Source organism: Amblyomma mixtum, chromosome 9 (genome assembly GCF_055824585.1).
Source record: "Amblyomma mixtum isolate Tamu chromosome 9, ASM5582458v1, whole genome shotgun sequence".
Lineage (NCBI taxonomy): Eukaryota > Metazoa > Arthropoda > Arachnida > Ixodida > Ixodidae > Amblyomma > Amblyomma mixtum.
In genome coordinates, this window is record NC_143020.1 from 105,636,393 (window position 1) to 105,663,696 (window position 27,304).

The window sequence follows — 27,304 nt, forward strand, 5'->3', positions numbered from 1 at the left end:
TGAAGGGACAACAACATTTATTTACGGTGTGACATTAGGCTAAAACATTCAAAACTTAACAAAAAAAGACTTTCGTCTGGTTAACAGGCAGGCACTCATCTAAACTGTTTGCAATATAGCGGGCTACATTTCACGCCCAGAACAAATTTATTGCTACTGACAGCGTGCTTGACGCATATAATTAAATCGCTTAATCCCTCCCCCTATCTTTTTTCTCCTCCCGTATCTGCTGCAACATAAGGTAGCCCTCTCTTTACAATTTTGTACATTGCGCTCTCATGTACAGGAAAGGTGCGAGATCGCAGGGGTTGCGTGGAATGTGTGCGACACGTGTCCATCGTCACTCGAGCGTTCGCGGAACGGTTGAGAACGGCAGTATCGGCGTCGTCATCTCGAGTTGAATGGCTGTGTTGAGGCAGTCGGTGGCAGAGTCGAAGTCCCCAGTTTCCTGGAGCACCTTGCCCATGTTGAACCTGCAGGCAGGCACCCACAATGCGATTAAAGGCGAGCTAATTAGAAAAATGCAGACCGTCATCATCTCGTAATAAAATATGCTGATGAGGCTGCATCGGAACAGCTATATAAACTTCATAAAATTTTCATAAGTTCCCAATTTAAGAAATTTTTAAATTAATTTTTACACACCTTCACTTGCCATTAAGCCCCTTAGAAGATGCAGTAAAATAGCAACTAAACAGCAGACATCAGTGCTATTATCTGTTTAAGGCAATAGCCTTTAATGGCTCACACTGTCATTTGTTAACAAAACGTGTCACATGCGTTTAACTCGGTAACTAAAAAAGATAGAAGAAAACCAACGGTTGCTTCACATGGAGGAGGAAAAAATGAACCTAGAAGCCAAGTTTGATGACTGTAGATTAATTAGTTAATTACAGGCAAAAATGTCGAAATTGCGTCGAAATAGCGCGGACGTCGATATAGCCACGGGAATGGTGTGACGCCACTTCCACCGGAAGTCATCACAACATAGTGAAAATTGTCACAGAATGGTAGGAAAAACATCGGATTTGTGTCAAATTAGGTGGAAAAATGTGTAATTAAGCATAACTAACACTTCAGATTCCCAAACGATGTATAATTTGGGTATCAATGTAGCCACGGGAACGGTGCGATGTCACATCCACCGGAAGTCGTCACGGCACAGTGTCCTCGGCTTTCACCTCTCAATGCTTTAGTTGCCAAAGTGTCCTCGCAATTTTTAAATTTGATAGAGGTGTTAAGAAAAAAACATCTAAGTCCGAAACCGGACTTGCTACGCGAACAGGATGCGAAAGAATATATGCACAGAGCAACGCTTTTGAGACATATTAAAAGTTTAGCCACTTTTTTTTTCTTATAAACTATACAGATATAGTATAATATACAGAATTTCACCCAAAATGCAGAAGTGAGAAGTCCGTGACGCACGCAAAGGTGTGCACTCAGAAGGGCATCTTTTGACCGTTGTTCTCATCATAAACTCCTTAATTAACGAAGATTTTCATGCCCGTCTTTTCTGCCCGGTTAAGTGCTCGAAGCAAGTGAAAATGAAAAAGAAACAAAACATGGCAGCGACTGACCAGGACTGGTGGCACATGGGGTCGATGGCCACCGCGTCTCTCAGCGTCTTCTCGGCGAGCTGACTGCTGCCCAAGTAGTGGTACACCAGACCCTGAAGGAGGGGCAGAGCGGCAACTCGTCGCATGCAGTTACGAAATGAAAGTCTACGGCTTTGTACTATAGTATCGGCAACAGACTGTAGTACTGGCAAAACCGGACCCCTGAAAAATGTGAATAGCTGCACACCCGGGGCAGACATCCTGTACCTAATTAACGGATGCACTGTGCAAGCCACAAGAACATTCAGAAACTGCACCATTCATTGCCAGGCTGCCTGCTCGAGACGCACGACAGTTCGGATTTTCGTAGTGCAATAGTAAAACTTTTGACGCTGTTAGTACTGCACTGGTACTAGCGGCAGTCGCGCACGTAGTGCATGTAGTAAGCACTGGTAGGTCAGTTCCTAATGGGGCATAGCATAAAAACCTTTCATCTAGACTGTCTTTTCCTCTAGCCTGTTTTAAATGCATGTAGATGAAAAGACTGGTCAATCGCATGGAGCACAGCCACTTGAGCAGGATTTCGAGCAGGCATGCATCACTCATAGCTCATTGATCGGCATTTTTACCCGGAACAAATGCATAAAAGACTGCAAAAACAGTGCCTGGGGCTCTGTAACGCGTGTAACGCGGGAAATCATTGAATCAGAGTTGATCTATAATCGGGGAGAAACATGTGTTAGCTCCGCTTCTATCACTCTTTCTGATAAAGAGCTGGCATATCTGCGCATGCACTGACGATGATGCCGGATTGTTCAGAGTGCATATATGCTCGCACGATTCGTTAGAAATAAAAGTTGGAAGTTCAGCGCCGTCCTTGTTGTCTCTTCTTGTCCTTGTCTCCTTGCGCTGCTATTTATTTATTGAAGGCTCTCCCTACAATTTCGGTCGTGCAACCACAACTGTGCATTCTGTCTGTGAATTGGCGTATTCCTTGAGTACTTTCAAAGATGGCCCTTACTACCTCAGCAGAAATGCTCAAGCATGTCGTGAAGCATCACAGCAAGACATGTGGAAAGGAAATTACTTCCATTTTTCAACCTCTTACATGATATACATTGCTTGCACGGTTGAGGTCTGTGAGAATAACGCTTAGTTACAATCTATGCTGAAAACAGTACACACTGAGCACATCCTAGTTTGCACTGTTGGAATGCATATAGCTATGCCTCATCTATGCCTCAGCTATGCCTCATATGACCCAGGGCTTTATTCATTAGCTGCGTTATTATACACTAGTTAGTTAGCAAACTGCCCGGGAATATGCAGCAGCCCTCACCAGGTGCTGAAGGGCCGTGACATGCAGCGGGTTGATGGAGACCGCATTCTGGAAGCACGTCTTTGCATCGTAGTACTCCTTCCGGATTTCATGCAGGAGGCCCTTCTGCAATGCAAGAGAGCAACACACACTGTGATCTGTTCATTGGTTTCCAAAGCATTGCCTCGCCAATGCCAACCTGCAGTCTGGCAGTTTCAGCGGACTCGGTTAATACACGTGTATCTAGTGTGAGCTGTGACAGCCTTTCAAATTTCAATTTCCCTGCAGGTACACCCAAATGGCAAAAGAGTACGCTACACATGATCACAAAGACTGCAAATACAGTTAAAGTGCGAATTAGAAATAATCCTCCTCCTGGGATATGGAGGCTGCACTGTTAAACAAACTTTGTGAAAGCATCTCTGCCTTTTGGTCCATCTTTCAGCAGAACTGCATTCGTTAAATCGGGTAATTCTTAAGACAATTCAGTGAACAGCGAAGACAGTGATGATAATGATGAAAGATACAGCTGTGTACACTTGACATTAGATGCTAATACTGCACACAAATGTTTCCCACAGCCAATTGAGACTTGCAGTCACTGATTTAACACGGAAACATGCAATGCGCCTGTTGATTTCAGGCTGAGCATGCCGAGGCTGAGAGAGTCTTTCTCGAGCTCACCATGACCATGAGCTGATGGGAGAGCGGGTAGATGTTGGACGCCTCGAGGATGCAGGCCTCGGCTTCGGAAAGCTGCTCCATCTTGAGGTACAGCTCAGCTATCAGGAGCCACACCTGCAGCTGCAGCAGCCAGAGGGTCTGCGAGCCGCGCTTCTCGCGGATGCCCGCCGAGCCCGCCGGCATGGCGTGGGTGGCCGTCGCCACGGGGCCCCCCGCACTCGTCTGCAGGGCATCGGACAGAGCCTGCTCCACTCGGGCGGCCGCCGCGATCGACTGACCTGCGCACACGTTGTTCGATCGACAGCTGTTCACAGTGGCGGCTGCCAAAATAAAGGCTTGTTGTAGGGAGGCGTCGTCGTTCGCAAGCACTGATGCCATCACACATGTCTGGGTCACATGACCATACTCACATTGGCAATGTGACCAATGGGTCTTGGGCATGTTGGTCACATGATCTGGTCACATGATCAATAGGTCACATCGGCCATGTGACCAATAGGTCTTCGGCATGTTGGTCCTCTGACCAACAGGGACGTGCGCGCACGTTCTTTGATCGACAGATTTTCACAGCGGCGGCTGCCAAAATAAAGAATTGTTGTAGGGGAGGTGGCGTCGTTCACAAGAACTGATGTCATCACACGTGTCTCGGTCACATGACCTGATCACATGATCAATTGGTCACATTACCATACTCACATTGGCCATGTGACCAATGGGTCTTGGGCATGTTGGTCACATGATCAATTGGTCACATGACCATACTCACATTGGCCATGAGACCAATGGGTTTTGGGCACGTTGGTCATGTGACCAATGAGCCGAGTGAACCATTGAACCTTCTTACATAAAGACCCTCTTAAGATCCGGCATCGTAACTCATGTTGCGTTACACACACAACCCGCTTCGACTTTTTACATGCCAAAGCTACACTGGGCTCTGAGGCAGACTGTAATGGAGAGTTCCATTGATTTCGACCACCTACTGCACATCCCAGTATGCAGGCGTTTTCGCACTTCTTGCCTCCACCAAAATGCGTTGCCATGTTCAAAAATCGAACTTTCATCCCTGGGCTCAGTACGCTTGGGCCACCACATCTGAGAGACCACATTTTTTAACAATCAAAGGTTTACATTTGACTGATGACATTGCCCGTTGAGGCGCTCTCAATGTAGCCCCAGTGTGGCACCTTATGCCAGTAAGTGCAGGCAGACGGAGTGAAAAAAGCATTATGGGTGCGCTAAAGAATACTTGCTCTCGTCACTAGGGTGTGTTTCGGTGCTGTGATCAGCACAGCAATCTTCAGTGCAGACTGTTCACAGGGGCAATTTAAGTTTTTTTTCTCTCTACGCTTGAATGTGTGAAAAGAAAGAATGCCAAGTCTAAACGTACCAGACTCTCGGTCTGAGAAGTCTCCTGACCGCACGTGGAACGAGCCACGATTGCAGCTGGTCACCCGTTGCAGGCCGGTCTGGGCATAGTCGCTGGAATGCACACAACAAACCATTCAGTCAGCCGCCTTTCTCTTTTAATTACAGAAAGCAAATGAATGAAGGGAAAGGAGGAAAACAGGTGAAACGAGACTGCGGGAAGTGTGCCCAGACAAAAAAAATAATCTTGCAAAAGTACTAATCTGCACTTCACCACATGAGGCACATTTATCACATAACATGCAGAAAAAATCTTACTCACGTACATTCAATTAAGGATTGTAAATAGCAATTCTCGATCCCAGACTCAATCCTGCTGGTTAACACAGTGCTGGTTCATCAAAGGCAGCTAGCGTGCTGTCCTAGCTCCATACAATGGTATGGAGGATAACCAATGTAATGTAAAGGCTTTAAGACAGATGCTATCTGAAAATAGGTTTTGAGGAAAGGAAGTGACCCAGTAACTGTCTGGCATATCTTCTGGACACCCGAACCATGCTATAAGGGAAGGGACAAAGGTGGGAGTGAAGGAAGATAGAGGTGCGGTAGTGGAGGTCTCCACAGAATAATTTCGGCCACCTGGGGATCTTTAATGTGCACTGCATCACACAGCACACGGGTGCCTTTTGCGTTTTGCCTCCATCGAAACACGGCCGCTGCGGTTGGGTTCGAACCCGAGTACTCCGGCTCGGTAGACAAACGCCTTAACCACTGAGCCACCAAGGCGGGTTGTGCTATCTGACACACAATATTTTTGCATCCTAGAATCACTGACTTCATCCAATCTCACCTTTTAAGCTCGGACTCATAGAACGTCTTCCACTGCATCAGCATCTGCTTGCTTGTGAGCAAGGCCTCTTCGGGTCCCAGGCAGTAGTCCTCGAGGTGCGCCTTGGTGTACATCAGGCTGTCATGTTCCCAAGAAATGAGACAAGACAAACATTAATGAGTATGCCTGCCAAAGTATGACATGAAAAGAGGCTTAGTGGATGGTGGTACAAGTAGGTCATAAGAAAGGATATGGCCCTTGACAGCAAATGACAAAACAAGAAGTTATAGTAATACGTAGCAGAAAACTGTACTGATGCAGTACATCTCCCTGAATGTAACAGCAGACTCTTTAAGACGAACTTGAAGGGACCATGAAAATTTGTTCATCTTATCAGAAGTTTGTTCATCTTAACAGAAGGGTGCCCCATAAAATTATGTGAGCATGCTATAGGTGTGTCCAAATACATGTTACATGGAAACAATAAATAAAATGGCCTTAAAGTATAAAGACAATGGCAAACGGAACTATTATAGCACAATATGCATGACATGAGCTGAAATAAGGTGAAACAACATCACATTATCCTGTTTAACAATGTATAGTTTTTTTTCACCGCCTCTTTTTCACTCTCTCTTCTCCAGTAACTGCTATTTGAGTATTTTCTGATTTTTGAGGCTCAAAGTTTGTGGCAGTGATACCTGGGGCTCAAGAAACTGACACATTATACAACCTGCCAGCATTTTAATGCTGTAGCCGGCAGGTATCTTTCTAAACCCTGCAAGTCTGCAAGCCAAACATCTACTGAGCATTAATTGCCCCTTGAACAGGAAATGTTAGTTTTGTCTTAACTCTACAACTTTTGAGATGTGATAATCCTTATCTACTCCTTTCTTACTTATTGTGTTTCAGTGCTTGAGTACCGCCTACAAAAAGAGGCGAGATAAATCAGCTCTGAAGAATGTGCAGCAGTAGTGAGCTCAGGTATGGAGGGTAGCAAAACTACCGTATTTACTAATGTAATGAACACTTCATCTTTCCCCAGACAAGTTGACATTAATTAACTTGACTTTTCATTACGTAAGTTGACATTAATTAACTTGACTTTTCATTACGTGAAAAAAAAAAGTTTTGGCAGATCTTTTGCAACAGCCGAAATTTCATATACGTCTGCCCGCCCGCCCATCCATTATCAACAAAAGTGCGTGGTTGACAAGTTGCATCCCCAAGAAACCAGCGTTCATGTCACTGGTGTTTAACATCGTTAACTTCAAAAGGTGCTTGTTGTATCACGCCGCGATCCGACGATTTTTTGCTAGTCGACGCCACCGACCCATCGCGGCGTGTTTAAGTGAACATGCTGAACACTGATCCTGAGCATTGATCGCATAATGACCTTGATCATTATGCGATTAAATTTGATAATATGATATGATGCCTTCTTTGTTCAAGTGGAGATTGAAAAGTTCAGCAGTTTGGTGTTGGACAGCTCTGATGTACGTTCTGACATAGCCTTCAACCTCTTCGCCGCCCTCGTGAAGAAGTATAGTGCAGCTCACTTGAGGTAGTTGGGGTACTCTTCCAGGGTGGCGTTGACAAGCTGCAGCGCTTCACTGTGCTGCTTCTGTGCTGACAGGAGAAGCGCAAGCAGGTGCAGCGTGTGTACGTGCTCGGGGTTGAGCTCCAGGGCTCGCTTTGCGTGAGACACGGCCTTGCTCAGCTGCAGGGGGAGGGGGGGGGGGGGGGGGAACAAAACAATAAAGCAACAATCTACATCAACCATGTAATGCTCCACACATCGCCTGTGGTACAGAGCGCAAAGATCTGAATAACCTTCATTTCTGTTTGCAGAACTGCACAGAACTGCTAGTCTCTTCCAATATGTTTACCAATGCAAGGCCAGAGATGGAGGAGTTCTGCTGAGAGATACGTTCATGCAAAACATAACCCTAATAGCAAAATAGCCTACCATAACGCTTATGACAGGCATGAATTCTGCTAATGATTTGCTGCATGCGCCTGTGAATCTGTGTCCAGTTTTGTCATCCTTGGGCAATCATAAATCATCAAAATCAGCTCAATTTAATTCTGCTGCAATCATCTTTTTCTTAAAAACCTCCCAGATTTTTTTTTTTAATTCTTCCAAAGAAAAGACCACTGTGATGGAATCCTGAAAACTCATTATGTTTATTCGACAGTTTCAGTGTCTTGGCTGTCCAAATGCTGTAAAAATTCAAGATCAAAATGTAGCTGCTGAAAAACAGGCAGGATATGTTCAGCGGGGGGGGGTCTGGCTATATAAGAGATGCAGACATCTTCATGCGAGCCTTTGCCAACAGCCAGTCATAATGCACATTAATTGATGTTCTGACACGGAATGTGGGAAAACATTCTTTTATCACAGCTATACACTTTTACAACATTTATAACATTTATAGCCTCCACACTCTTATTGACTAGTGCTAGCATTTTATCTGGTCATCCCTATATCACCCACACCAAGTGATTCTATTATCCACTATAGATAACACATGCAATTCAAAATGAGCTCTTTTCCTGCTTTTGCGCACTACACTAATGGGGCGGAAAGCCAGAGAGCCCATGATAGCGTCTTTTTTGGGAAGCAGTTGTCACTGACTGAAAGCAAATGCTATCTGTAAAAACCAAAATGTACCTGCAGAACAAAGATAGGCTTAAATAAGAGAAAGAAGGCCTACCTGCCGAGCCTCAGCATAGTGTAAGGCCAGGTGATATTCGGGAAGGTGGTAGTAAGGGTCAGCGCTCTGCGCCCTGCATGGAACAAAGCAAACCTAAAGTTGAAGAAGGTTCATGCTTAATGCAACTCCATCAACCGCATACGAACAGAAGCTTTTGTCAACACATGAAAGGTGCAAAATGGCAACTTTTTCAAAAGCATGCAACTTTTTTGAAACTGGAATTCACTATTACGAAGACTCCTCATAGGAGTAGCACCAGTCAAAACAAACAATGCGAACAAAATGAGTAACCATTACAGTGTAAAAAAAAAGAACTTAAAACTGGTTTGGTTTATGGAAGTTTAACGTCCAAAAGCGACTCAGGCTACGAGGGACACCGTAGTGAAGGGCTCCGGAAATTTCGACCACCTGGGGTTCTTTCATGTGCACTGACATCGCACAGCACACAGGCCTCTAGAATTTCGCCTCCATCGAAATTCGACCGCATCAGCTAGGATCCAACCCGTGTCTTTCGGGTCAGCAGCCGAGTGCCATAACCACTGAGCCACCGCGGCTGCTTAAAACTGGGATCATTAGTTCAACTGCATTTACAACTAGCAATGCCACCATTTAACTAAAGAATACCGGCAGAGATCTCCCTCTGACGTTGACACCAGGGTGCATTCCAGCTGATGACAATGAATAGACATGGCACCGGCAAAGTTGAGGCTTGAACTGTGGAACTGCCCTTGTGTACCCCAGATTAACCAGCCGTGTGTTTATGAATGGTGGCGAGCTTTACAGCATCAGTCACCACAGCCAGACCAACCTCCCAGAGGTCTCATGGTCTTTGCGCTCATGAAATGATTATCACAAGGTCAAATTGCCACCAGCACTAAAGAAGGCAATGAAGATTTCGGAGGAAGAAGTGAGTGGCTCATGATCTCTTCTCGGCCGTTCTTGCTGACCGCTGCCGTGCTTAAGCCTTCGGGCTTCGTTCTTGATCCGCCCGCAAGGCTACTTACCTATGTGACAATATGGCCATTTTCATCGTTCATGACTCTTTGAACACCTCAGACAACCTGACCCCCGCCAAGACATCCATTAAAAGAAGCTGCCTCTGAAACATGAGTTGCATTACGTGAAGAAACTTTTTACTTAAGGGGGAACACTGGTCTTTGAGATCAAAAAATGACCGAAAAATCGAGTTTCCAAAAATGACATTTGTGGAATCTACAGCTATTATTTTCCAACTGTACCAATTTTTTCCTTCAAGAAATCAGCATTTTGACGATAATATTAAATTCCGATCACCGTGTGGGCTAAATTTATGCAAGAGTAGGCAATTTAATGGCATAAAAATTTTGGACATCTGGCTCTCTTAGTAAGTTGATATCTCCACATCTAGGACAGACAGAGATGTCATATTGCTTGCTAAGGGAAGCTGAAGGCACAGTGTGTGCAATAATCAAAGCAGAATTATTCAACCGCACTTAAAAAACTTTGTAACTTCGCAACCTTTATCGATGCATTACTTTCACACCTTGAACATTGATATTTCAAGTGCTGTGAAATTACTAATGGGGGTAAAATGGCAAAACGGTTTTGATTATTGCACTCTTTACTCACCATTCTATGCAGCCATGGATTAAAAATGATTTTTCATTGAGCAGTTTTTTTTTTGCACCGAGGTACTTATGATTGACTAATTGAAATTAATTACCTATCTTGGGAACCGACTAGTTTATGAGAAAGGTAATTTCATTGCTGAAATCAGTATAACAAACTGAGCAAGGTGGCACAGTTTCAAGGATTGGACTAAAAATAAGGAAAACAGGTCTTCAGTGATTTCTTCAGTGAGGAAGCATGCCAGGCATGGGATAACGTTACCTGAGGAAACACTGGAACGCAGACGCCTTGAACTCGGCACGCTTGCTCTGTGGCCGCCGCTGTTCGGCCATGAGTGCGAACCCCACGCCTAGCACCAGGTGGCACTGTGCCAGGAGGGACTGCGGATTCCGCTTCTCACGGTTGAGCGCCTCCTCCGCAAACTCCACCCCTTGCTCAATGTTGCCCAGGTTCTCCAGGCATACCTGTGGGAGCCAACGTCTCAGTGTACGGTCTTTGCCAAAAGTAACCAGGCTGCATGGTTTGCTTCTCAGTCGTATAGTAGAGTCCTCACGGCTTCCCTAAAGATCAAGAAGTTCTTCGAAGGTGAGGACAGGCGTTCTCCTTACCATACAGAGATTTAGAGCTCTAGGGCTGGCATAATAGCTTTTATACATGACTGAGAAGCAAACCGTGCAGCCTGGTTACTTTTGGCAAAGACTGTACAATAACAGATCTTTAAACTGACCTCAAAGACAAACTGACGTTGGCCTATACTGATTGATTACCTCATTCTAACGATGCAGAAGCTACTCTCACTGAAAACAAAGCTTCTGTAAGGTGAAAATGAATAAAGACGAAACACAGGTATCGCTGCCAAAGGAAATTTTAATGAGCAAACTAAAATGACATGCAGCGTTTTTTTTTTGTTCTTAGATCTCGTTACCCGCTCCCACACTGTTACTCACTCCCAACTAGCAGTAGCAGAGCCCCTAATGCATTCAAAATCATCATCATCACGAGTTAAAATCGAGTAGCAAAAAAAAAATTTCATTCAACTTCTCTAATTTCTTGGCAATACAAGTAGTATCTTTCACTGCCAAATAAAACACCAACATAACCACAAACGGTCCATTATTTTTTTGGCTGCATATGGCCGGTATTTACGCCACAAACTCATGCTCAGCACAACCTCTGGGCTACCACGGCGGTTGAATGAACAAAGTTGAAGGTTCAGTGCGTTGCCAGCTTTTCAATTCATTTGTTTATTAATTACTGAGCTTGTTATTGTACTGCTCTTTGTTTGACGCGGTTTGTACCAGAGGTCCCCCTAACGGTTTCTGAACCATAGAACATACCCCTCCCCTATCAATACATGCCAATAAATTCGAACAGTATGTATCTGTCAAAGCCAAGACAAAGAAAAGTCAATCCCTTTGTTGAAATGTTGGCACCAGTTCATGTTACAATCCTTAGCACACCACTATGAGTCAGAATGAGGTCAGAGAGGTCTTTTTTATTTGTTTAAGATATGTTTTTCCTCACGATTGGAACACCTTCTCACCTTGGCAGCTAGGAGGCAGGGAAAACTGTTGTGTGGCTGAAGGCGTGCGCACTCCTTGAGCATCAGGGTAGCCCTGAGGTGCTGCAAATCGACAATCCTCGGAATCAATCAACTGCCACTGGATAAAAACAAACAAAAGGTTCTAAACCAGCAAAATTCTTACATGTCTGCTCACAAATGTTTATGCCAGTGCCCATTCTTCCGAGAAGTACCTAACAGCCAATAGTTCTTGATGCTGATGTTTGTTACGGTTATAACAGCAGAAAACCTTGGTATCTGATAACTTTGCTTCACCTGATAGCTCAGTTAACACATCAATCATTACCACAGGCCACCTCTAACTTATGATTTTCAAAGTGCCATGCAAGTATTTCATTCAATGCCTTATCAATTCTCAAGCAGAGTGATAGTCATTTTAAGACTTTAAACTCAGTCATCATGCCTTATCGTTGCACGTTAAATGACACTTCGTCATTGCATTTTGAGTAGCACGGGCCAGTTTTCAACCCACATCTTCGTTACTTCACCATGTATTCTTGTTTTGCAATTTCAGTAAGATGTCTTTGTCTGCAGTATTAATAATGAAGTAAACCTTACTAACCAACCAACCACCTAACTAGCTATCGAACAAATCAACTAACTACCTTGTCACCTATCTACCTCAGTTAAACAAGTACACTGAAGCCTCATTAATTTGGAAATCTGGATAATTCGGACTGCTGACACAGTTCTGGTAGTGTTAATTTGGGCACAGCTGACCTCGCACCGGTTAACTTGGACAGGCTACAGACCAAAGGCCATGTTGCAGTATGACCGGCATAGGAAGAGTTCGCAGAAACATCCCATCCTCAAACCTATGCTCCACTATGACCATGCCACACCGTGAAGGTGGCCGCAGAGGCCTTTACTGTTTTGCAGCAGTTCTGTGCTGACATTCCTGACAGTGTGCATACAGTAAAGCATTCAATGAAACTGCTAAAAATCATTGCTACCATGCAGTTTTCGTCTCAAAACCAGATGACCACAGCTCAGGTTCTCACCATGTAAATTTAAATATGATGCGGATGGTTTGAGGTAGTTTCCTACGGGAGTCATTCGATAATTTGGACCTTCTCATAATTCTGATATCCTTCCCAGTGCCTTGAAGTATGAATTAACGGGGTTTTACAACTGAAAATGGAGGCTGCACTGATATGTCTTAACTATATCCTGGTGAGAAGTCCTAGAGATGTCCTACAGATGTCCTAGAGATATCCTAGCAACAAAATGGCTCCCTGTCAGCCATAATCAACAGCTCCTGCTGTCTGCAACCTCGGGCGCAGTGCTCACCTTCCCGGATGACAGCAGTGCCAGGGAGAACTGCATCCAGACATGGTACTCCTCAAACGAGAACTTCATGGCTCGCTCGAAAGACTGGCACACCATGCAGAAAATAAAAGGTGCAAAAATTGAAATGAGTACGTGGGAAGTTCAGTACAAGACAGGGATTCGCTTCAAATATGGAAGAAAAAAAAAAGGCTGAAATTAATATATATGTGCACAATGCGTGCTGCGCGTTACTCAAATGCTGTGGTAGCTCCAACTTAAATTTCACACATCGATCTAGTATATCCAAACTAGATCGATGTCTAATCAAGTCTAATCAAGCCACCTAGAGCAGCTTTTTCTGTGGTCTAGCCACACATACGTTATGACAGACGTAAACAAATAATTTGGTTTGATTAACATGCAAGATGAATGGTAGTTTCTGTACATGTTTCCCTGAATAGTAGGGCAAATATGCATTTAATGATTCCATCTTGACTGTGTTCCATTTTTTTTTTCCATTCGTGACTGGCTCATGTGATGCCATTCCCTGCGTTCACAAGTAAACCCCTTCGGCTGAAAATAAATTTGCGTAAATTCTGCATAAAAATTTTGTTTGTTTTGGATGATACAAATTTTGGATAATACGAACATTTTTCATGAACCCAGTGAGATTCACATGAAAGAGATTGTAGTGTACACCATTATGCCTGAAAAGACCTAGACCTATACTACACATGACCACCATATATGTGATAAACACACGTAAACAAACTAACTCGTTCGTCTCATGCAAAAACCAGCTCACCTCACACAGTGTCTGGAACTGGCCCAGCCTGGCAAGCACAAACACGAGCAGATCATATACAGCGACAACATTGTTGTACGAATGAATGCGGGCGTCCTGGAATTCGGGGGACCGGTCGAGGACCGCGTTCCGCACAGCCTGCAAAAGAAGTGCAGAGTTGAAACCCATCATTGTTTTATGTCTAAAACACATGCCAATCACATATTATCGCACCATGGCCCAGAAACTGCACTGGAGTAATGTACTTGCACAACAAGCTTGTTAACTAAAACATTGTTCATCAGCTGATAACATGGGCATGGGGAAACAACAAACACAACTTAAAACCTAACATTGCTTCAAAACAACCTGCACGAGGTCAGATAGAATGACAGAGTGAATTCGAGGCAACAACATTTAAAAGAGCTACAGGTTATAATGATATTACACAACACTGCTCAAGAGGTTGTCACATGCCTGTTAACAAACAATACAGAAATATGTTCCAAGTAACTTTTTGAGGTAAATAACCACAGACGACCAAGCAAACGCAAGAAATGTGGGGTTTAACATCCCGAAGTGGAACATAGGCTGTGAGGGACGCCGTAGCGGAGAGCTTCGGATGAATTTTTCATCACCTGGGGTAATTTAATGTGCGCTGACATTGCATAGCAAACATTTAGCTTTCACTGAAATGTGGCCACTGCAGCAGGGACTGAACCTGGCTCCAATGGCTCAGGGCCGAATGACCAATTAACCAGTCATTGAATGTAATATCGGTAACTGGCATGTTGCAAAGCTCAAAACATTTGTAAAGCTAAAACTGCTGACACCCATCTAGTGATGTTCAAGATAAGATGTGCTTATATAGCCGAGTACTTACCATAGCTTCACTAATGAAGAGTAACAAGAGAATTTCTTCGTATTCCGTCTTAGGCATGAATAACCTGCAAGAGACACCAGCAAGACAAGGCCATTAATACCATCAGGACATGAGTGCAACACTAAACCCAGTGCTTCATCAAAATATCTTCCATTAGTAGGGTTTGGCATTTCATTTAGCTCAAGCCACAAGGAACATGAATAAGTTTTAATGTGCTAACACTGAAACGCGGCTGCTCCGTCCAGGGCGAACACTAATGATAACCTGTACTCTGTTGCATGAATCGCATTAAACGTATGTACATTTTTTTTATATAGCACTCTGGACAGTTCTTTCTTAATACTGAAGTGATAAAAGCTGCTTGCTACTAGCAAGTCAATAAGAAACAAGAGGGCAAGTATTTTAGCTCATGAACAAGTTGATTTTAAGTTTGCAGTCATTAGTAATGTCAAATGTTTGCCAAAAAAAAAATTTTCACATCTAGCTGGCAATGACGAACAAAAAAACATGCTCTCTCTCTCTCTCTCTATATATATATATTTTACTGAGTGAAATGCCTATGCTGCACATGAGACAATGATATCCAACACTCACGATTGTCCCGAATATTTGCTGGGTCGCCAGTGCTTTCCTTGCTTCTTGATTTCGATACGAGGTTCATAGTCGACGTAGTTGGTCTCACAGACACCACGCAGGAGAACCTCAGCCAGTTGCCGTGACATCGTCTGCGAGAGGGACGCAGCACATCAGCATAAGTTGCAGCTGTGAATTTAAAGATTTAGAAGGCGATGACTAATAGTTAGTGGAGATTTACATGCAAAACATACACTCCGAGCCATCGCCAAGTAGCATTTCAAGTAGGACTAATCGGTTGTGCAGAGGTGTATATGCAACCTTTACATCATCATAGTTGTGCAGGTACGATGTGGTGCAGGTACCATGCGGTGCAGGTACCATGTGGTGTAGGTACCATGTGGTGCAGGTACCATGTGGTGCAAGTACCATGTGGTGTAGGGACCATGTGGTTTAGGGACCATGTGGTGCAGGTACCATGTGGTGTAGGTACCGTGTGGTGTGAAGTCACCACGCGCCTTCCTTTTGTTCATAACCGCCTACTCCTCATGCATGCTAAAAGCATAAAAAGGGATTTCAATGCAGCCAACAAAGAGGCATTAAGCACCGACCTGACGCAGCGATTGTGTAGAGCTCGTCTCTTCTGCGCGCAGGACGTTTCGGTACTGGTCGATGGCTTGCCGCAGTTTCCTGCGCCAGGCATGCAGGGCCACCAAAATAAAAGGAAGGAAACGAGAAAAGAATGAAGAACTCAGGCATGACTGCAAGATTTGTAACTGTTGCCATATGGGCAGTCAGAAATCTGTATAAGCGGTAGACTAACACTGCAAAAAAAACGTTCCCGCTCTCTTTAATATAGAGATAAGTTTCCATTGCAAACTTGTTTTTGCATGGTAATTTCTTTGAAAACACTGTATACACTGCATATTATGTCAGCTTTTTCACTTTCCAAAGCCTCTTCAGTTCTTGCGCAAGCCTCTTACAACAACGCCTACCAATGAATGACGCTCCCAATTTAGTTCAAGTCTGGTTGCGTAGATTTCAGCACTGGCTGGTAATACTAGAGTACTGAATACTGCAAAGTTGGATTAGCAGTCATCTTCAAGTGATACCTAACTATTCATAGTTGCAGACTCAATGCTTGCAGCATATTTACAACACTTTGAGATACACAGCGAATGAAATAAATAGAGATGAAGTCATGCGAAAACAACCAGGTCACTCAGTATTTTCACATGAAATAACAACCAGCATTTCAGCAGGTAGTAATTCATGATAAGCTATGACAGATGACACTGCAAAAGGCGTCTCACCCGCCCTTGATCATGAGCAGTGGCGCCCTCTGCAGCACGCTCTCGAGCACGGTTCCGATGCGATACTCCGTGTTGGGTGGGAGCGGTGACGACGACGCTGCTACGGCCGCCACGGTGCCCGCCGCTGTTGCTGTGGAGACTACACCACCTATGGTACCCTGAGACTTTTCCACTTCCTGGAGGTACTTCAGTGCCAGGTCACTGGCCTGAAACACGCGACACCCGACACCACCAGCTGTCAGCAGCTAGGCTACGGTGCTAGAAAAACTGTACGGTTATTTACTGTTGGAATCGGCTAGAAAGGCCCTAAATTGCCTAAAGCTGCAGAATCCCAGCAACAAAAGACATTGTTTTCCAGCTAAAAGAAGACCAATCAGAACAGGCGAAAGCACAACTCAAGTCAATCGAAATCCGAATGGTTCCAAACAGTTGCCTATTGGTTCTATGTTTTCGCTTATTTCAAATGGTCTTTTTTAACTGGGTTGCGTCATTACCAACAGTGCACTTAAGTCTAAACTGTTTAGAGCAGATTAGCTTAGCTCTGCAGGTAACTAAACCATGTCATGTCTGATGTTACTAGTACCCTAGCCTTAACAGCTCCTGTGCCAATGCTTTGCTTGTTCCAAATGGTCTTCTTTAACTGGGTTATGTCTTCACCAATACTGCACGTACCTAGGTCTAAACTGTTTAGGGCAGATTAGCTTGCCTGTGCAGAAGACTAAACCATGTCATATCCAATGTTACTGGCACCCTAGCCTTAACCGCTCCTGTGCCAATACTTTGCAGCAACTCAGCTGTCCAATGTGTCATTTCTAATACTCAGAGGCACTGGCATGAAATGACTGCTAACATCTCTCTTATGTCTTCTGTCATGCTGTTGGATAACCTGTAGAAGCAAGAGGCCTTTGAACTGTGGCTTCAAATTCACCAAGACTTTCCATACTAGCTGGTGGAAAACCCAAGGAATGCCGCTTTCGCTGTTCTCCGGCCTGACATGCTGCAAGACACGTGCGACTTGCCTGCACGAAGTAGGCCACGATCTGGTCCTCCCTGTTGGCAGCCTTGGTCTTGCTTGTTGTCTTGAGCGGCACCTTCTCAAGGCACAGGCCTGTCGAGGAAGGTCAAGCCCCACCATGTCCCACATCATCCTACTGGCATTGCTACTGCAAAACACTCGGCAGTATTGAAAGCCATTTCTAGAGTTGCCTCCTTGTCTCTCTATACAAGCTGCCACAAAATTTTGCGCACATATTAGAAGACGGTGCCGTGCGAACTCACCAGCACACACTATAGAATATACGAGAAATTGGAGAAAAAGTTAGGCATGGTTTAACGATGGTTACAACCAAAGATCGAGTGATAGCTCTGACATGGCCAAGGTCAAATTTTGGCACTGGCCCGGGCCAGATTTGGAGGTCGCCACTGTGTCAGTCACAGTCAATTATGGTTGGACATTGATTTTTGTCCAAATCGTCCAAGGTCGAATTTTGGGGGTGGCCGGGGCCAAATTTGGAAATGACCCGGGCCAAATTTGGAGGTCTCCATCATGTTGGGCATGGCCAATTATGGTTGCACAATGTCTGACACTTAAGTTTGTTGCTAAGTGGCTTTGCAAGGTCACGCCAAGGTCAAATTTATGCAAGGTGATATCAAGGTCAAATTTATTCAAGGTCACACCAAGGTAAAATTTATGCACTTCCCGGATGTCAACTTTTGCATCTAGCAGAGTTATCGCTCTAAAATTCACTGACGACCGAAGGAGAGCACGTAACCGTGCGCATGTTCAATGATGCCCTCTCCACTCCACTTCACTTGGAAGTGACAGCCGTCTGGCCCGAGCAGAAACGGGTGGGACTGTCTAGAAGGATCCTCCGCGCCTGACCAATGACGAAGCGCCCCGGCAGGAGGGCGAGAGGACGTTTGTACCATTGATTTTATGCGTGTGTACGCGCCTGCCTCAGTGCGAAGTGACGAAGAGTGAAGAGATGCGGTGCACCCTATAAATAAGGGCCATTTAGCGCTGGCGGCTAGACCGTGCCACATTTTGAAGAAGTGCTCAAAACGATGAGCCATTTCTGAAAAAAGGTGGAAAAATGCATAAAAAGTAAAAATAAACTGTGAAATTTTTGTCGCAAATTTTACTTTTTTCTAGCCATTACTTCTGTGTATTATTTGTGTACATTTCAGTGTGTAGCTTTGACCTTACCAGTGCTGGAGTATATTTTATTATTATTCCTTCTAAGCAATACCAGGAGGGAGGGGAAAGCACCAAAGACAAAGTGAAAGACAAAGTGAAAGTGAAAGACAATAACGAAGTCAAAGACAAAGTGAAAGACAAAGTGAAAGACAATAACGAAGTCAAAGACAAAGTGAAAGACAATAACGAAGTCAAAGACAAAGTGAAAGACAAAGTGACAAAGTGAAAGACAATAACGAAGTCAAAGACAAAGTTAAAGACAAAGTGAAAGACAATAACGAAGTGAAAGACAAAGTGAAAGACAATAACGAAGTCAAAGACAAAGTGCAGCCATGCCGTTTCTTTATGCAAGGAAACAAAAAGAGGGACGGGGGCTCACGGAGACCGTGTGTACCTTTGATGGCAAATGACTCAGCGAGAATTTTGAGAATGCGGTTGGACAGGGACTTCTCCTCAAGGCGGTCGATGCCACCGCTGTCCAAGTGCGAGATGGCCTCCTCGTAGAATCCTTGCGCATAGAGCAGCTTGGCGAGCAGGAAGTGGCCGTCGGTTGTGACGCCCGCCTGCGCAAACGTCTTTTCTTGAATCCCTGCTTCAAGTAACTACTATTCTTTTGTTGCAAGGCACTAAGAGCGAAACTACGAAAGCTAGGAGGATATATAACTGGAATTTTAACGCAAGGTCCACGACACACTATGTATAATGAACTAGAAAGACACAACCTCGGTCAAACGTCCCTAGACCAAACAGCTCGCTTTTGAGGTGGTTGTCAGGGTGGTTATAGCATTTGTACATGGAGCTTAAAATATCTAGGGACTTGGGAGGACAACAGCCCCCATCTCTCCAAATCTACTGAACCAAGGGGCCGTCATACTACATGGCTCAAAAGCGAACTCTTTTGACTGATGATGTACATCGGCATGAACATGAATCTGACATAGCTGAGCTACCTGGTGTTACAGCATGTCTTGCTGTTCTCTTCTCTAAGCCTCCTTGTATCCCACGGTTTAAGGGAAAACACATGCCTACATTAAGCATGGAGCTTTACTGGGTAGTAGTAGTAGTAGTAAAAGAATTTTAATCGACCATAATTTACAGGCTGAGCATTTCGACCGCCTGGGCAACCAGTATAGTATCATATAAAAGAACAAGATCACTCAGTAGTAGTGCTGATCACAAAGCGTGGGCGCAGTTGACTACGCTGCTGAATGGACACATGCTGGGAGGACCTGGGTGACTTGGGACAGCGTCAGATTAGTTTAGTTTAGCCTCGTAAGGTTATCTAAGACCTAGTGCTTTCTTTGGCCACAAATATTGTCACATCTCATGCTCTTGAAGACTTGAATTCAACACACAAATCAAATGCTTGTGCCCTGCCCCTTACAAAGGGAGGAAGTGAATGAATTACATCGATGAAGCCACAGAGAACATCTGTCTACATGACAAAAAGAGGTACTATTTCAGGGCTAAGGCTACGGCACTTACAACTGGAATGATGAAATCGCCACGGCGCTTTTGCTTCACAGTGAGCAGCCGAGTTCTGTACCACCGATACTTTGTGAACCCAACCTTTACGTAATGCGTCTCGGTAGTGTCCTTTCGAAAAGAAAAATAAAAACAGAGGGGGTACGGGGAACAAAAATGAGCCCCCATTAAAACCTGCCCTTTCTTCCTCTACAAGAACTGGCCTAGCCACTGGGTGTAACCACGACGTGCTTGAAACCATGCGACGTTGAAGACGAAGATTTTTTCCCCCATCACCAAACCACCACCATGCCGAAGATGCTGTTGAGAAAAGAAACATCGCTTTGTGCTGCACGATTAGCTGCGCCATCGTGAGTTGACAGTCGATGCTCTGTCTTCTACGGTTGTTCCCATAAAAGCTTGCAGGCACTTAACAGTTCTACCGGTTTTTGCAGCTTTTCTACAGCTTCCAGCAAAACAGCTTGCTGACATTTCGCCCATGCTGCAACCACCTGTGGACTAGCAACTGCCCCAAGTATTTTCGAAAAAGACAAGGAGACCAGGACATACATCCCTCAGAAGTGACTAGTAGTTTCATGCACAAAGACCCAAACAGTGAAAAATCCCTCGCAATAGTTGAGGGCAGACCAGTTTATGCATAAATACAGCAGCATGCCCTTAATGCCACCATCCTGTGAGCCCGAAAAAGGATGTTACTCTGATGCTACCCCTTGAGAATGTAGTTTCATGCTCAAAAACCCTCTCTGTGCAACATTTAACCACCTAGACAGAGTTAACTACCATGCATAACTGAAAAAAAGAAACAGTAAGTAATTAGAGGCAAAATTTACAGCAACTGCAGAGGGTTGATGCTTTCACAAGAATATGCAGTAAACACTTGAGAATAACAAAATAGTAAATGTGAACAGGGTAAATGATGCTCAAATGCATGCTGACAGTGAATAAGAGTATTGTTAGCAGTTTATTCCAAATGTCCTGTTGCATGTATGTCATCTTACGTAGAAGTATAAATTTACTCAATTAAGAGTATTTTTATTTGAATTAAACCTGATCTTATTCCGATAGTCAGCCTGAATTTCATGAAATATGCTTTAAAACCTCCGCACAAGCGATATCATCAAGATATACAAAAAAAAAACCTTTGGCACTAACCTTATGACAAGCCATAACCATTGATGATTCCACTGCATACAATATAATACTAACATTAATAGTACTAACATTAAGGTAAACCCATGTCCTTGATGCCAAGTGTATTTTGTCCGTAAAACTCCCTACCCATGTATTTTGCAGTGTTTAACACAATCATCCTGTAATGATCTCAATGACAACTGTGAAGAAAGCGTAATGGCAGTCCTTTCGCTTTGCTGTCTGGCTGCTCGTAGCCTAACACATATGTAACACATAATGCTATAATGCTTATGAAAAAAAAAAAGTGTAAATGGCAAAAATGTCGATGGAATGCCCACTAAGCATTCAACAAAGATAACAGACATTCCCTAGCCAATTTCCAACTGTCGTTGGCATGGCACGAAATGAATTCAATCAAAACTTTGAAATGAATGAAGTGAAGAATTTCTTGCTGAAAATTTATGCACAATTACTGTCTACTGAGGAGCAAATGAAGTGTAAATCCAGGGTAATTGGTAATCGAATCAAATGAAAGCAAGGGTAAACAAAGCAAGCTCGCTAGTACAGTCTTTGCCAAAAGTAACCAGGCTGCACGGTTTGCTTCTCATTCGTATAGTAGAGTCCTTACAGCGTCCCTTAATTTCAAAAAGTTCTTTAAAGGTGAAGGCAGGTGTTCGCGTCACCATACAGAGATTTACAGCTTGAGAGTTTACATAATAGCTTTAATATACGACTGCGTAGCAAATCGTGCAGCCTGGTTACTTTTGGCAAAGACTGTATATATATCCACACCTAGTAGCCTCATAAATTTGCCGGTGAGGGTGCTGTACATAAAGTAGCTGTCAAAACTTATCTGGAAATTACAGTGGCAAAAATATTTAATACTTGTGCATCTGGAACACAAAGTTGAGATTCAGTATTGCACCGCATTATTAGCGCACTCAGAATTAGGCTAAATTTATATTACGCAGTCGAGTGCAAAGGCGTCAAAACTCGGTGAGTACTGCGTTTAAAGGTGCATATCTCCCTGCCCCCCCCCCCCCCACCCCATGTGCATGTTCATGTAACACGTTCAGCTGAGTCGGAAACGGAACGGCTTGCTTGCCTTGGCCCCATGCTCGGTGAAGCAGTTGTTGAGGTAACGTTTGGCCTCCGTCAGGCCCGTCTTGGCCTTGTTGATGTTGGCCTCCGTCGGAGGGTGCTCCTCCAGGAACTGCTCCAACTTGCTCTCACCAATGAAGAAGCTCGCCATGGCCTCTGCACGGCACGGTCGGCAGATTCATAAGACAGGGGCGGACAGAAGAAGAGCCACCCTGTGGCATGAATTCTCGCCTTTAACAATTGTATACGCAGATACAACATGTATGGCAATGAAAATACAAGGAAAATGCTCACGCCTTCAACAAAAAGAAGAAATTAGAGGGGGGTTCAGATGAAAACTCTAAATTCCAGCATTTCATCATTGCTAAAGCCATACATCACAGAAATGTAAAAGAATGGTGAACTTAAAGGTACACTGAAGAGGAACCTGAACTCGTCATTTCACCACGGGAACTCGATCTGCACGCTCCGAGCATTCTTAGAAACTTCGAATTATTGTCCCGTGCGGCCGATTTCCCTAATTTGAATCGGGTTAAACGTACCGGCTCCAGCCTTTATTTGAACTCGCCGCCGATGGTAGGAGGAGTCGACCAAAGCATGGAGTGCCTTTCAGGCAGTCGCGTGGCGGCTTCGCTTTTACTTTTATTTTGTTTCTTTTAGGTTTCCATCAATAAATAGATCCAGTCAGAGGACACACAGCTGCAAATTAGGCCCACGGAAATAAAAATACATGTGGACACTTTGCTTTCGCCAATCGCTACGTATCACTCCGCCGATGGCAGAGCCGCAAGCCACCACGGGACTGGCTGAAAGGTGGGCTGACTCCTCCCACCGTCTGCGGCGAGTTCGAAAAAAGGCGGGAGCCGGGAAATTTAATCTGATTTAAATTATAGAAATCGGCCGCATAGGACAATAATTCGAAGTTTCTGAAAATGCTCGGAACGTGTAGATTGAGTTCCCGCGGTAAAAAGAAGAGTTCAGATTCCTCTTCAGCGCACCTTTAATTGACAAAGGTATTATAACTGTATAATTAAAATGAGCAAATTTTACCGATAGAATAAAAAATCTACAAACACACACTTAGACACATACATAATAAACCATCAATAACGATATTCAATACCATTCCAGCACCTATTGACACAGCAGCATGCTTGTTGAAACTTTGGGTTGTTTTGCTGGCATTCTTAGCTTTTTTTTAACAGGCAGCCTAAGACTACGCCTTCTGCCTCCCTTAAAGCCACTCCGAGTTTGACAAAAACACTCTGGACAGCACTCGTATAATAAAATGAAATTTAATATGCTTTTATGATCATGAACAAAAGCTATTTGCATCTGAACAGTCTACAATGCACTGCACTCGTGACCCTTTCAAGTGGTATAGAGGACAAGTAGACATTGGCCTAGTGTCAACTGATTATCACCTTCTAATGACCAAGAGACTACTCTCACAAAGGTCAAAGGTCAATGGTCAGAAGCAAACTTTGATGTGTCAAGAGAAGCTTTTTTTTTAGTGCAGATCTTCCAGGTTTAGAAAACACCACCATCCTTCTAAACGATGACCACAGAGTCCTTTTGGCGTAGATCTCGCACCTTTGAATCGAGCGGCAAGAAAATATTAAAATCAATTTTCTCAGCCACAAATGCGTCTTAATTTTATTTCCGGGAAGACCTGAACGTACCCAGAGAGCACCGCAGAATATATTTTTACTAAGAAAAAAAAATTCATGCAGTTGGTGTCAGTGTCCTTTTAAGGGGGGGAAGTGGCTTTTAAAAAATAAAAAAAAAATTTAAAAAGACGTATTTACAAGACATTTTTGGAAATTAGAAATAATTTTATGACTGCTCTCACAAAACTTTGCTCTTCTATGTCTAGATAATTGTATTCTAATATATTGTTACGAAGAAGAAGAAGAGGACAGTGGCGCTTGCCGTCTCGTAACAATATTTTTCCACTGAATCTTGCGAAAAGGCCGAATAACGTGGCATAACGCTATTCCAACATTCATTGGTGCGCTGCAGGTCAGAACACTCTTAGAATTTTTTTTTTTTGTGCACGTTTGGAGTTTAGAGTTCGCAATGTTTAGAGAGCGAGGGAAATTTCATACAAGAAATTTTAAAAAATACAAACTTGAAAAACAAAAAAAATGTCTTGACCTGCACTATGGTCTTAAGAGTGCAACAAAACAAATGGAGGCAGTATAGATAAAACAGTCATGAAGAAATCTGCTCCGCAGTGTATCCAAGCAGAACAGCGTAACGGAGAAAAGCGGCCATTGTTCAAGCGTTTCCCGGAGGAGAAATTCTAGAAGCCCGTGTACTGTGCGATGTCAGTGCACGTTAAAGAACCCCAGGTGGTCGAAATTTCCGGAGCCCTCCACTACGGCGTCTCTCATAGCCTTAGTCGCTTTGGGACGTTAAATCCCATAAACCTAAACCTAAACCTCAAGCGTTTCCCTGCAATGCAGAGTTGCCACAGTTCACAAACAATTTTATTTTTTTAGTACATCCCAGTTAATATCAGCAGTGGAACTTCAGGACAGCAGGAAAAAATGAGGCCTACCAGTATATGCAACAATTTTTAAAAATCAATTTTTTGGCCTTTTTTTTAGCTTTCAAAGCCACATCCTTGTTAAGCACCCTGGATGGGATTTCCTAGTCTGAAGCTGCTTCATAAAAATTACTGCTGAAGAGAGATTTGTCTGCTAGTTCCAGTGCTTTGCATAAACACATGCAATAAGAAAAGTAGGCTGGGCAATAATTAAAATAATTAATTTACCTTTAAACAATCAAGAAGGCATGAAATAAAAGTTAGCATTTTTGATGTTTCATGGTGTTACCAAACATTAAGCCCACACTGGATGTTAGTGTCACCTGTAGGAAGCTACCTAGTGCCCCCCATTAGATGCTTATTATTGAAGCTTCTCTACAAGCTTTTAGCTGGAACTAAAACTTCACCTCAGACATGGTTCTTTCTTTTTATCTTTGCAGTACTACAACTGTACCAGAAGGCACAGAGGCAGTGTGAAGTATAGCAAAAAGTCAGTAGCCAACCATGCAATCAACATGATGGGTCTTTATCATTTTCATTTTTTGCGGCAAGTTTATCGACATGCTTCTTTTTCCACTTCTTCACTTGAACTATAGCCAATGGGACTGGTTCACTTTCTACAGCGACCTAAGAAAGCAACATTAAAGCAACCGGAGCCCAGCCCATGACAGTTGCAGTGGATGTAAAAACGCAGGAGAGGCTCAGAACGAGTATTGCAGAAACCCTTCAATTAACAGCGTGTTTCGGCTCTTTTTTTAAGAAAAAATCCTGAAATTTTACTTATCTAAAGCAAAGTACAACAGGTGTGATCGTTATTTTCTTTTCATTTGGCTGAGCTACTTACAACTGCAATCATACACTGTTCCAAAAACTGCTCTAATGGATGTCATCAGTATTTTCTTTTTTTATTATGTGAGAACATTGTGCGAAAACCCCGCCGTCATCGGACACCCGTGGCCGAAACGCGGCACACAAATGACGTCATCAGTCCTCCTGGAGCAATAGGCCGCCGGCGTCTCCACCGCCAAGTACCTCAAAGCGCGATTGAGGTGTCCACTGACTCAGGGAGCCAGTTATGCGAATCGTTCCTCACAATGAAAGCAGTTGAGCAAGGAAAGGCGCATAACTGTAGCTCAATTTGTAGGTGGACGCCATCCACCGCTTACTCACAGCGCGATTGAGGTGTACTGACCCGGTGAGACTTGATCTCGCATTTTTTTATTCTGTCATGAAGCGACTCGCCCAGTCGAAGGTAATTCGTAGATGACTGTCAGCACATGTGCATTTATGCAGACAATTATCTAAGGAAGACATCAAGAAGCACTACAAGTGTTTTTTTTTCCCCCAAATCGTAAAGGGAGGAAAACATGAACATCAAGAGAAATCGCCTGTAAGCGTGCCACATTCCCAAGTCACAGCCACACTGCTAATTAATGAATTCAATCAGGAATGAATAAACGTCAATTCTATCCACTTTCCAAAGACAGCGCGCTGGATGAATGAAATTTCGTATCCCTTGGACCCCTTACAATAGTTTTACGATTCGGCGCAAACACGTTCGCTCAGTGAGAACGTCATAAACTTTTAAAAAAAAGAGGGGAGGGGGCGTGGCCTTCAATATGCTTAATTAAAAAAAAAGTAAACACTGACGCGACTGCCAGTAAATTAACTCGAACGCAGCTTTTTTAATAAGTTTCGCAGTCATGGAAAAAAAAGGTGATTTTTTTTCTACTCTGCCGCTGAGCTTATGAAGACACTGTACTTAAATGAAGAGATGACTACATTTTACAGGAAATTCGATCGGGTTTCGCTTTACCACTGTTGGTAATGAAATTATCAGCGCTTCACTGATTACACAAAATTGCAGCGTAGCGATTGTTGATAGATTTGCACGGGCTTTTACTTAACATTGCATCTGTAACTTAGCACACGCTCAAAGGAAAAGGCTACGATCGCAGTAAACATTGATGAATTTTTTTGTTTCCGTGAGCCAGTGCACACAACTGGTGGGATGGGCCGCACGATCGCCGAGCTCTGGCGCTGATAGGAAGCGTCGGAAAACAAACCTGACTGAGGCCCAGTGCCCCTCTGCATAAGCTGCTCCGCAAGCTCCTGTATTTTCTTCCAGTTGGACTCATCTCGGCACTTGAAGATGTCATTTTCGAGCCTGTTCGTTCCTTTCGCTGCCTTGCCGGCCATTTTGCGGCGCGGCCGTGCCTACACACGCAAGAGCATGACAAGGAAGTTCTTTTAAAGTTTTATGCAAAACCTCTTTACTTAAACATTATTTTCAATATTATTATTGCCACAATTATTTGAATAAAATTTTTTATTTATAACTTATTATATCCT

General features: G+C 43.7%; 1 protein-coding gene across 2 annotated transcripts; it reads right to left on the reverse strand.

Moving 5' to 3' along the window:
* Positions 1–27,163, reverse strand: Ttc7 (tetratricopeptide repeat domain 7). Of its 2 annotated transcripts, XM_089561152.1 has the most exons (21): positions 27,019–27,163; positions 22,406–22,557; positions 20,170–20,280; positions 19,079–19,247; positions 17,507–17,595; positions 16,488–16,693; positions 15,786–15,864; positions 15,196–15,326; positions 14,602–14,665; positions 13,740–13,877; positions 12,956–13,039; positions 11,627–11,707; positions 10,345–10,547; positions 8,476–8,548; positions 7,318–7,478; positions 5,780–5,896; positions 4,952–5,043; positions 3,562–3,839; positions 2,899–3,003; positions 1,581–1,672; positions 1–473 (listed from the first exon to the last, which is right to left on the reverse strand). In XM_089561152.1, the coding sequence occupies exons 1-21, from the start codon at positions 27,149–27,151 to the stop codon at positions 341–343; spliced, it is 2,691 nt and encodes an 896-aa protein (XP_089417278.1). In that variant the 5' UTR covers positions 27,152–27,163; the 3' UTR covers positions 1–340. The 2 variants fall into 2 exon arrangements, with proteins under 2 accessions (XP_089417278.1, XP_089417277.1); XM_089561151.1 differs by lacking the exon at positions 20,170–20,280.
* Positions 27,164–27,304: the final 141 nt, after the last annotated feature.

What these genes read in the sequence shown, in the direction of transcription:
- Ttc7 (XM_089561152.1), bottom strand. Translation starts at nt 27,151, where the DNA reads ATGGCCGGCAAGGCAGCGAAAGGAACGAACAGGCTCGAAAATGACATC. An exon ending in CACTGCTGTCATCCGGGAAG is followed by an intron (nt 11,708 to 12,955) that starts GTGAGCACTGCG and finishes GTCGATTTGCAG; the next exon opens with CACCTCAGGGCTACCCTGAT. An exon ending in TCACGGCCCTTCAGCACCTG is followed by an intron (nt 1,673 to 2,898) that starts GTGAGGGCTGCT and finishes CCCCTCCTTCAG; the next exon opens with GGTCTGGTGTACCACTACTT.